The sequence below is a fragment of the Poecile atricapillus genome, chromosome 6 (genome assembly GCF_030490865.1).
Source record: "Poecile atricapillus isolate bPoeAtr1 chromosome 6, bPoeAtr1.hap1, whole genome shotgun sequence".
Classification (NCBI taxonomy): domain Eukaryota; kingdom Metazoa; phylum Chordata; class Aves; order Passeriformes; family Paridae; genus Poecile; species Poecile atricapillus.
The window spans coordinates 3,772,800-3,785,128 of NC_081254.1; the positions used below are offsets into that span (position 1 = coordinate 3,772,800).

General features: G+C 39.1%; 1 protein-coding gene across 2 annotated transcripts in view; it reads right to left on the minus strand.

The window, feature by feature from the left end:
- The window catches only part of CTNNA3 (catenin alpha 3), a 397,084-nt gene that overhangs the window by 112,000 nt on the left and 272,755 nt on the right, over positions 1-12,329 (minus strand). For both annotated transcript variants that reach the window (XM_058841820.1, XM_058841819.1), the window contains exon 11: positions 6,642-6,798. In XM_058841820.1, the coding sequence (XP_058697803.1) occupies positions 6,642-6,798 (157 nt within the window). The remainder of the gene's footprint in view (positions 1-6,641; positions 6,799-12,329) is intronic.

Here is a 12,329-nt window from a genome sequence, read left to right on the forward strand (position 1 = left end):
AGACTATGACACAATCATGGATAAATGAATACGATGCCAGCATCAAGGAAGTTATTTCTTAGGAACACCTTTATACAGAATGTGACACTGGGGAATGAAGAACAGTTCAACAGCAGAGTAACTACCACAGGGCAGAGATAAGGAAGGCTGGGTGATATTCAGAGAATGTAATAAAACCTGGAAAAGTACTTGCATGTAATTGCATTTAGGGATATGAAAAGGCAGACAAACTAAACGGACACTAGTTTGTTTTTTTTTTAAAATGACTGATGCAAAGTAATTTTGAAGACATAGGGGAAAGGTCTACCTCCATTGTACAAAATTGGATAATGCTACAGATCTGCTACGTATTTGAAAAAACCTAGCTACCAAGAGGAAATACATCAGACTGGAAGATCAAGGGGAGAATTAATAACATTTTATATTAGTCTAATCTCAGTAAGCATTTTCTTATGTAGGAGAGAATGACTATCATCCAGAACAAGCTGTGACACTCTCCCAAAATGAGCCTCTCTGCCCACTGAGTACCAAACAAAAACAAGGAAGACTAAGCTTTGGAAATGTATTCAGCTGGAGATGGAGGAAGAAATGCTCAGCAGACTTGGTAGAAAAAATAAAATCACCTATTTAAGAACTACTTTTCCTAAAAAAGTTATGATTCATAACAAACACTGGGTTGATACTAATGCAGAGATGATTCTATGAAAAGCCTGCAGCTAACTTAAGGTCTCTTAGAGATCAAGTGTGGCAAGAGTGAGAACTGCTCAGTGCAGTCAATGGTGCCTGAGTGCAGGGCAGTGTGAGCCAAGAACTGCTCAAACTCCACTCAGCTGTTTTATGTTAATGTCTGTTTGTGACTGATGCCATAAAGCCTACAAAGAACACCAACAATATACAAAGGAACAGAGCTGAGACACAAAAGTCCATCTCGTGTAGCTCCTCCAAAGAATGCAACAAAAACCAAAAATAATCCTTAAAGCCTGGAACAGCTTGGAGAAGAACTTTACTGAACAGATACTGACCTCTGTGCAATCCAGCCAAGAATTAGTTGAACAAACCAAGAGGTTTCTGTCAGGATCTTTCCTAAAAGGGTTCAACTGGTTTAGTACTACACTGAAATAATGAAGCACTAGGTCCCCATTCTCCATCCTCCAAAAAAACCTCTTACAGAAATACACTTACATGAATCTACTCTTAATTGATGTGATTCAGATGTACTTCATTCTTCTCTCAGTGATGCCACCAGGAGAAGGGATTTGCCAAGTAGACTTTTTTTACATTTTCTTGCAGTGGATTAATACTAGTTCAGTGTTGGATTGCTTAAGCTTTCTTGTACAATAATAGCTAAGAACAAGCTACAACCAAGATTTGGACCACATATAACTGAAGAAGTTTCACACTAAATTTCTGTAGGATGTTGGAAGCTTGCCCTGCTCTGCACAAGATGCTTTAGTAGAGAATCTCCAGAGCTCTCTTCTAATCCCTGTTAGTCTTTAATTCTGCCATTTCATACACACCACACGGTCACAAAGCCCACCTGACCCACTCTTTCCTAATCAACTACTGAAGATGTCTCCCAGCAGTAGGAACTGCAGCAGCAGCAGCTGGGGCTCCAGATCTGGAGCTGTAAATGCTGGGGAAAGAAGCAAAGCTGGCTATTCGCTCCCTCTGTGACATTGGTAAATTACATCTTTAGAAATAGGCCTGTGGATAAAATACATCAGGTAGGTTCTTTTTTCCTGATTATTTTTGCTGCTGTTTAACTGAGAAATCTTCACTCAAATCAAACAAAAGCAATCAAAAATATGGTGCCTTATAGCTCTTGTTCATGGCCATAAAACTGCCTCCACAAAAAGGATTTTCTCCAACAGCTTTACTGAACATCCAATCTTTTGCTGCTTTCCTTGAATTAGAATTAAGTTTATGATGGCACAGGCTTACATTAAAAGGCAACTTTTGTTCTGACACAGTGGCATCATACTGTTTCCCACCATGCTTGGAAAAACTAAATTTTTAGATTCCAAGGGAAAGATTACAAGATTGGAAACATATCTGGCTAATCCATTTGGTGGGAGAAATGTGCAAGGTTTCCCTGGATCTGCTCTGAATGTCTGCCCATCATCCCAGAACAAGACTACCATAGCAAAGTGAACTATGGCTCTTCTCCTTATCAGGAGACACTGATTGGTCCCAATTCTTCAATAAAAATATTATTCCATTTTGCCTACTCAAGTTATCTTGAATGCTCCTTAATCTTATCACAGAACTTCCTCAGCAGTCTCTGAAGTCTTTTCCTATTTAAGACCCCTCAGGCCAGTTCCTGTAAGGAGCTAATGTGTGGGGCACCTGTGGATACATTATAAAATCCTGTTCTGTTCACAGCCCTAAGAGTGGCAGGCTCTCCAGATTCCGGTGCAGGTGGATTTTTGGCCCATGTCCACCTTTGCCAATATCAATTTAGCAGTGGAAACTGCAGGGGGGAATTACACAAACCCTCACCTGAGGCAGAAATGTAAGTCACTCATTATGACTTCATCAGGTAAAGAGCAGCAAACAGAACTGCTGGTGGGGAAACAACAAACTGGACATCAGACAAAACCCTCACAGTGCCTAATGACTTATTACCCATTGTTTGGAATGCATTTACCCTAAAAGTAGTTCAATTAAAAGTGCTGATGCAATCACAAGGAACAAAATGCACTTCAGACAAATTGTATTTTAAGAAGATATATAGAAGGGCAGAGAGGACAGACTTCATTCTACACAACAGAAAAAGGCTCTGTGTCACTTGCAGACTGAACTTGAAGACAGACTTACTCATACATGAGTGGGAATGAGAAAAGAGATGAACAAGGAAATGTTTTTATGAAAACATGGCACTTCCATTTTGGCAAAAGAGGAGCTACTATTAAAGGAATGTAAGCATTGTGATATTATAAATATGACAGAGCAAAACTCAAGACAGCAGAGAGGAGGCTAAAGAGAAAGCCCAGCTGATGAAATAATCTTAGTTTGGGCAAGGACATGAAGAGAAGGACACAGAAGTAGCACACAGGTCTGTCACTGCAAGCTCTTCCAGAAGACTACAGAAAAGGGAAAAAAACCCCAAAAACACAGGTCCTGAGAATTTTGTGTATATAAACCCACTCCAGATCTTATCTATATGGTCCTTGAAAAAGTTAATTTGGGACTAAAAGATCCAAGTCTTTTCTTACTCCTTTTCTAACACATGATAAAACTGAAATACTTACTAATTGCAATTAGCCTGTCATTACAATTTCACACCATCATAAGAAGAGGCCAGACATACAAAGGAAGGAAATACAGACATTTCAGATTTTCTACCTATACCCACTAGGTTTACTGAGGCAATTTTGAATAAAAGAGTATTAACACAGAAGAATCAACATCAGGAAACAAGCCTCAAACTCCATTTCAGGCTAATTGTATGAGGGAGAAGACACTAAAGAGTCAATTTATGAGAGCAGAGAGTTGAGGAAAAAACTTCAGATTTACCAACATGAATGCAATTACAAGCATAACAAAACTGGTTTCCTGGAAATTCATGCATCAAATGCAACAGCACATTTTAATTTATGAATCTGTAGACTTCACACCATCATGATAAATGGATGACAGTAATTTTTAAACTTAATGTCAGTGGGTTGTAAAGATTAACACCCACATTCTTCCCTGCATAAATCAACTATCCAAAACCGACAGGCTGAGACTGATTCTCTGTTCCTACAAGGTGTAACAAATCTATGAACAACAGTATCATCATTTATAATGTTTCATAATTACAATGACTTTCTTTTTTTACACAAGTCATTAACTCTTCCTTTCCTTTATAAGGAACAGACCTCCAACTATTTGCAATCAGACCTCTTTTTTCACTTGTAGAGACCTGATTTCATCTTTTTTTTGGTTCTGTAGTGGCATTGTCCTTTGAATAAAGTACCAGATATAAATAGCAAGAATAAAACACAACTGAAACAAAAAAAAAATCCAATTTCAAGAAGATGCAAGAATCTGAGAAGCAAAGACAAAAAAACCCCAAAAAACCAAAACAACAACAACAAACAACAACAAAAAAATACAACCATAAAAAAACCCACGCAGAGAAAAGACAGCCAACCTTCCAAATGCTCACAATTCTCCTTCCCTGAGTGCCAGTGGGACAGGCAGGAATGTCAGAAATATCTCAGCCCTCAATGAGTCAGAGAAGAAATTTAAAATGAACTTGAAAGCAGGCAATTCTCTTGTATGATGCAGAGTTCTGGGTCACCAGAACCACTAGGGAAGCTGTGTTTACTGTATTCCCTAAAAAGTGTCCTGTAACTCTGAATGCAATTCTGACCCTCCAGGATTCCTCAGCACCTGCAAGCTCAGCAACTCCAGCTTGAGGAGCTGATGCACTGGCAAAGCACAGAATCTGTTTCAAAAGGAATCTGTTATTTCAAAAGGTACTTCTCACCCACAATGCCCACGCTGGCATGAGATGTACAATACTAATTTCTGTAGAAAAAATAGGGCCATTAAATACAGGTTCTGGAATGTGTTTCCTTTCAAACACAATGCAAAATCCTCAATGCACTTTATCTTTCCTAATTACCAAGTAATTTCCAAAAAAAGCGCAGATACCATCTTCTATTACACCTCTAACCTTTCTATTTAGCTAGAGCAGTATATGAATGTTTTAATTCAGAACACAGTAATGGAGCTAATACCCAGTGGAGTAAACCAAAAGTGGATTGCACTGTTCCTTACAATTACTCCTAATAATTACTTCTTTGTTCATGAATGAGTAAAAAAACCTTCCCAAAGCAAACTGGTGGCATTGCCATAGAGAAACACCTTCTCAAAAGAGCACTTAAGAACAAGCATGACACTTGAAGTTTAAACAAATTAAATTAACATGTGCCAAAGGGTTCTATCAAAGCTTACAGAAGATGTTCTACACACATTTTAAAGCAAATATAGCAGTGTTTACATTTCTTGGACCTCATGGCACGTAGGCCTACACATCAGTGCTACCTGAATCTGTATCTGCTTTTATTTACTGTGAAATATTGTCAATCATTCAACTGTTTTCAACTAAAGAATAGAAATATACTAAAACACCAGGAGTCTTCTCTGAAATGAGCAGCTGCCCAATGACAGATTTTTCTTTCACACAATTATTAGAATGCTTAATTTTATTCTTCAAGAATTAAAAAAAAAAAAAAAACATTAAATGTGCCATGTCAATGAATCATAGCTGTATGGATAAAAAGAATCATTTAGCTCAATGAATTTGACAGAAGACTTACTACTACAAAATCTCCTGAGTTTTAAAGAGCTTTGTGTATTTTATTCATTAGCAATTGACTTGTTTCATCTCTTTATTAACAGCTTTAGCAATACCTGCATAAATTCCAGGAAATTTCAGAAACGGAACATTTGCACTGTAAGCAAGAGGCAAGTTCATAAAGCACTTCCATCAAATGCTAACTAACACTGGGAGAAAATAACTCTCAGGTTATGCTTCACTGTACTAAGATGCTGAGATACACACAGGAGAGCAGCTATGAATATCTCAGCCACACTATTTGCAGTAAGTTCTACACTCAGACCAAAGTCACTCAGGTACACCAGGTGACCTTGCAAAGCAAGGAGAATCTCCCTGCCCCAGGAAAGGTCTGTATCCCACACCAGCACACCCCCAAGCGCCTGCACAGCCATCTGTGCTCACGCTGTTTGCACTTCAATAGCCACACCCTGGTGATGCTGCATAAAACAAACACTACTAACTAATGGAACTAAACCCAAAGAGAATGGGCAAGCACAGGGCTCACTGACCATACAGACACACAGAAATTAAACCACATTTAAGGCAGATGAGATGAACTTTTCTTTCCCTTCCAAGTTATGCTACTTTAAGAGAAATCAAAAAACCAGAATTATACAAAATGTACATGTGCTTCACAATATAAAGATTTCTAAACTATGCATATGAAGGTGTATTTTAGCTGGAGCAACACAACAAACAGGCACTGGGCAACTGAAATGCTTTTATTAAATACTTTTCCTCAGTGAGGAAAAGTTCCCAGTTCCTCAGAACTGGGATCTTTAAACTGCAAAGAGAGAAACAACTGTTTTCTGTCTTCTTTTTAAATGCTGAAGACATTCACTGCTTCAGTAAATACAGTTTACTACCCAAAGCTTCCTCACTGAAGAGACCTGTAAAAGCACATTTTGGTTGACAAATATCTGTGGCACTGAAAATTCCAGAAATTGTACTGTGCATTCCACAGTAACTGGAACACAGGGTATCACAAGAACCTCTTGTTGGAGATATATGCACAGGGATATGCACTTCCTTTCCTCAGCTGCAGAGAGGATCTGAAACTGCAGAGGTAGATGAAGCTGTGGGGATGCATAAATGTATCCCTGTCACACCGACCTGGTCAGCCCCAGGGACTTCTGCCCAGCTCTACACCGTGCACAGCAGGAATATGCACTGGTTGGGGACATGTGAAATAGCAGCAATGGTTTCACAAATCATTATAAAGCCCCATCTTCACTGGTTTCTTATTGGAAAGTGATGAAAAGTTTTCAAAGCATATAAAAGAACAGCTAGATTTTGAAAATTATCATACCTGATACAGCAAGGAAATCATCAATACTTGTTATATCATCCACAGCTTCAGTAAGAACACGGATGTGATTCTCCCACGTGCTCCTATAGATCTCCATGTTGTTTCTCACAACTTGACTTTTTGGTCTGGCAGCAAGAGCTAAAGCAGCATTAATAACCTGTACCAAAAACAGACAAAACCAACTAAATAATTATTTCTTCAGAAATCAAATCTTATGTTCTATTTAACATAGCAAAGCAGCATTCCTTTTCTCCAAACAAAAGCTTTGCCCAGTTTTTGGTTCTGTTCTCAAGCAGAAAAATACCAGTCAGACATTGCTTAGGCCACTTTCCATTTCAACTTCAAAAAAAGTAAATTAAGAAGCTGATGGAAGAAGACAGCAAAATCCCAACATTCTGGTTTTAGTTGGAAAATCACACTGTTCCAGTCTGCAAGATATCAAATAAAGGAGGTTTTTACCCTTCAGGCACACACTTACCCAAACAGCCAATATCACTGCAGTTCTGAGTTTAAGCTCTTGAACATCAAGAGCTTGTTGTGGAGTGCCTCCACTGAGAGAATCAGGCTCTGCCATGTCCAAGTGGGAGGCTTTGCCAGAACAACAGGTGTGGCTTTTAGGATGAGAGGAAAGGGATGTAACTCATACTACACCTAGATAAAAGCAGCAGACTGGCTGTGCTAAATCAGCTCAGACTAAAACCAGAAATTATATCCACATGAAGAGGGTAGATTTCATCTCTTTCAGAAAAGACTAACTGAAGATGCAAACACTGGATCCCAAAGTGATTATTTCTACAGATACTCCTTCAGCCAGTTAGCTAGAGAGTTTTTTTTCCTAATATGGAAGTCTTTTGATGTTATATACACAAATATTTTTAAATTAAACTCACACACTGGGTTGAGGCTGAACATCAACCTTGCACTTCCCTTTTTTCCCTTCTGAAAACTGCTTATTTATCAAGGGACAACCACACACCACACAAAACACAGGGAGAATAAAAACAACACACCCTTGCTGCTGAGCACAGGAGAGAATTAAAAAGCACAGGAAGAGCAGCAGGAAAACCAACATCTCAAAACATATTACAAGTTATCTTTCACTTTCTGAAAGAGGAGGAAACCGTCCAAATTGCACACTGGCCCTGGAAAGAGTCACAAAAAGACTTTGCAAGATACTCAAATAGACCAGAATATGGTGGTGCATTTATGAAGAAAATTCTGCCTTCCCCATTTTGGTCAGCTGGGTTCCTGACTTGGTAACAAACATTTGTTACAGTTCAGGAGAAGAGCAGAAGCTCTGATACTGCCCGGTGCAAAAGGCATCAAGGCTGGCATCAAACAGGCACCACCTACGTACTGGGATACACTTACACAAAAGTCAGCATGCAAGTTGCAATTAATGGTTTTTCCAATTCTAACCCTAAACATCTGAAAATGTTGGAAAGCAGGTTTCAAGCAGTCAGAACATGTATTTCTGTCCAAATCATACATTTTGTTAGGACTCACAAAACTCCATTCAGTGCCTATCCCTGCACAGTTGCACACAGGTATCACCTCCAGTTTCTCTGTTTCAATAGCAATACTCAAGATACATAGCTTTCCACATGCAGTCCAATATATAAAAGCTGATTCCCATTTGGCTCTACAGCAGCTTCCCCAACACTTTATAAAGTAAGAAATCTGTAGGAGTTGAGGCTTTAACTTTTTTTAGGTTTTCATTCCTATCACGCTTGATCCAATTTCACAGGATCAATTTTCTAAGCCAGGAGCTCAAAATTTCACCTCAATAATTCTTAGGTCACATTGGTCCTGTTTTGATTTACCACACTAACTAGTTTAGATTTTAAAATGCATCCATCAAGACTGAAATACTGAACAGGTAATTTCTAACTTTTCTGTTTAAGCCTGTAATTAGATATTAACTGAAAGTCAAACTCTATTTCTGGTCAAATACAATAAAGTCTTTTTCTTACTGCATTTTCTTCTTTGTTTTAGCAGATTTACCCAGTTGGCTCTGCCAAAAGTAACAATGAGACTGAAAAAAGCTGTTTCAGTATCAGAACCAGCACGTTTTATCTTGCCAAAGATAAGAAGAACCAACCTTCGTCTCGCCACACACAATAAAGAGGTGAACTCTTGTGAAGATCACCAACACTGTTATAGAATGTAGCCAGCTTTACAGCTGGGTGCGTTTAGAAATGCTGATTACTCAGGTATCTCTGGAAATGAAGTCCCAGAGCCTGCAGTAACTACAGCCCAGACAGGTGGGCACCTGCTCTAACAGCAGACACTGCACTGGCACATCCGATGGGCTGCAAACCATCACCTCCAAGCACCCCAACAGCACAAACCAGAGCATTTACCTAAGGCTTCCTCAGGAAATTCACAGCTGCAACTGAAAGCAGGTCCATCCCACACAAAGGCAGCTAATCCTGAATTAAACAATAAAGGTGACACTGTCCCTTATGGCTTCCCTGGTAAATTGCTCTAACCCTTAAAATCTTATTAATAAAATACTTAATTGCACTTGGGATAAACACGGCTTCCACAAGTGTGGAAACAACTCCTAGGAAAACAGCACAGAACAATTCAAATCAAAATGCTGTCATATGTAAACTGCAGAGCACAATACAGCTGCCTGGGAACCACATCAAGGTATGAGCCTTGTGAGCCAAGCAAGGCTGCTGAAGTTTGCCTAAGCACACATCTGCTGTCAGCTTTGCTCTATCTGGAACTGTCCCAAAGCCGTGATCCACATGCATGGTTCAGACCATGTACTCTCAATCTGGTCTAACAAACTTCAAGACATACATTATCAAATAAGTAAAATGAAGGGTTTTAAACTTCTTCTCCTGTAAAAAGAAGAAAAAAATCAAAAAAGGAGAAGAAAACTTCACCATGGGGCATACTCAGACTCACCAACAAAAGTCCAAGTGGAAAATGCCACTTTCTTAGGCTTCATTAAGTTCATTAGCCTTTCTACTTTACCCCAACTATCACCCATAGGGTAGATTTTTCATCTGAATTGGCCTCAAGACACAATGACAGCAAAACTTATCCAAAGCCCGTTTCCCCACTACTTCCTGATCTAAAATAAGGCTAACATTTGTTACTGGCCAATTAAATATAGCTTTATTCTAACTTATTACAGCATATCAGGCTGTTCAAATTCTATTGTTACTTCTTCCCCGTTTGTATTTCTGTGCACAAATCTCACAGTCCCAGTGACCAGAAAGCTGCTACTGCTCCTGCCCACTGCTGGGGCATTTCACTAGGAGCTAAATTACCAGTTTTCAAATGAACCCTTGGACTTGTGAGCAGAACCCAGCAAATACAAGCTGCACAGCAGTAATACCCATATGTCCAGGATACATCATACTCTATACATTCCATCTAATGAAAAGCAGCCTCTGAAGTTTAACAGCGCAGTGATTACACAAGTTGAGAGAAGCTTGAGGACACAGCAGAATGATGACAGCAGTAAGATAATCCTACCTGTCACTAACTGCTGAACAGCTGGCTGCTACATCAAAATGCAGGCAAGTTAAAATGAAATCTGAGGCATGCACAGACGTGCAGCTTTCAGGGATGTTCTCCTGTGAACAGTGGGTTAAAACAGGGTGTGTGGGGCAGAGAAACAAAACACTGTGACCATGACGGGCCCACAGGCCCACACCTGGACACTGCTCACACTGCCAGCTTAAAAGTGGCACGGTTACTCCTTTATTGCAGAAGTCACAACCTGGGGACAGCACACATCCATCCTGCCACACAGGCAGGGAAGCAGGGCTCAGTGAGATGGTGCCTTCAGGGAAGGATCAATCATCCAGCCAAGGTCAGGCAGGAGACAACTCAAGGGTAAAAAGTGCATATGCAAGGTTGGATTGACATTACCAGAGAATACCCCTACAGTCTCTCAATTAAAAAAAAAACACAGAAAGAAACTATGGCAAATGTCTGTTATGGCAGTGACTACAGCAGAAGAAAACTAGAAATTTCTGAGAACTTGAAAGAAGGATATTCTGAACACCAAAAACTGATAGTCCCTCTAAGCAAAACAAGAAAAATACCTAAATTAATGCCTTGGGTTTTGTTTGGTGATTATCTTTCTTTTTGGATGAACAGGAGCTGGCCACCCAGCTTTACATTCACTTGCACATCCAGCAGATTAATTTCCAACAAAATCAGGTGGGCAAATACATCAACTTGACACGGTAGCAGCAGAGCCAAGTTCAGGAAAAGATTTCTCAAATATGCTCAAGAAATTTACCTCCAAGAATCTAGGAAATGTAATAGAAATGTAAACGGTGCAACAACACCATGACAGGATTTCCTAGGTCACCACTAGGACACAATGGTTCTGCTGAAGAAACCACAGAAACATGCTGGCGCTCTGCTATTTTTGTTCTTTTAACACAAAACTGTGGGGAACTTATTTCTGTCAAGCTGTGCCTTGTATTTCTCTTAACACAGTGGGGGAGCCTAAATATCCAGATATACCCAAGCTTTGCAAAAGAAGAGTATCTATTTACCACTAAGTAACAAAACAAACTTGAAAGCAAAAAACTCCACTATAATGGTAAAAAGGTGCAAGGATATGTGACACTTGCTTTGGCATCTGGCCTATAAAGCTGCAGTAACACAGATATGAAAAACCCATAACAATTTAAGAGCTTTGAAAGATGAATATCTTGTATACAACATATTTAATCATAAAATGCATTTCAGTCAATATAAACAAATAAAATCGAGGTCATATTGATAACAGCTCTAAACAATACAGACACATTTTACCCAAGGGCTAAGTGCATTCCAAGAGTAAATAAATTACTGGCTATATTTGTTAATAAAACTGACTTGAATTGTTTTGTAAATTCAGAAGGTAAACTCTAAACCCCACTGGAAACAGCTGAAAGTAGATGCAGAGTAAAGGGAGATTGTTTAATCATTGTATCAAAAGTGACATATCAAGACAAAGCAAGATTGTACTTCCACAAAAAACTGTCATCCATTTCTGAACACAGGAGAATTTCCATCCACAGCCCACTCCTTTCCTCACAACATCCCAGCAAATGCTACCTCAGCAGCATTATCCAGACCTGACAGTTATGAGGAGCTAAGTCTACATCACCATAAAGCTTCACATTATCTTCAAGATTAAGACACCTACTGCTTCAGAGGGACTCAAAAATCCAACAAGAAACAATGACATAGTAATAACTCAGCAATCCCTAAAACACTAAATGCAGTGGTGAAAACAACTAAGACAAGTTATGATCCAAGATAAAATTTCCAAGCCTATTTGCAATCACTACTTTGGCAGAGCTAGTATTTAAAGAACTTACTAAGACTCTTTCTCCTTTCCCACAGTTTGTAAAGCAGGAAGGAGGGATCTCACTCAAGGCACATGGTTTAACAGTGAACATACTTGACTATGTTTGCTAATAAATTCAATAAGTTAATTCTAAGTTTACTTGTTCTGAGAATATGAGGCAACTTGAAGTGTTGCAAAAAACAGTAGTGAACAAAGAGTTATATTATCTCACTTAAAAATCTAGCAAAAGCCTTCTTGATACCAACAATTAAAGGAAGATTAAACTTCTACATGGTTGTTAAAAGCTACTGGCCAAAGAATTTGTGGCTGAATTAAGAGCATACAGATAAAGCAATCCCTCGAGAACAAACAAA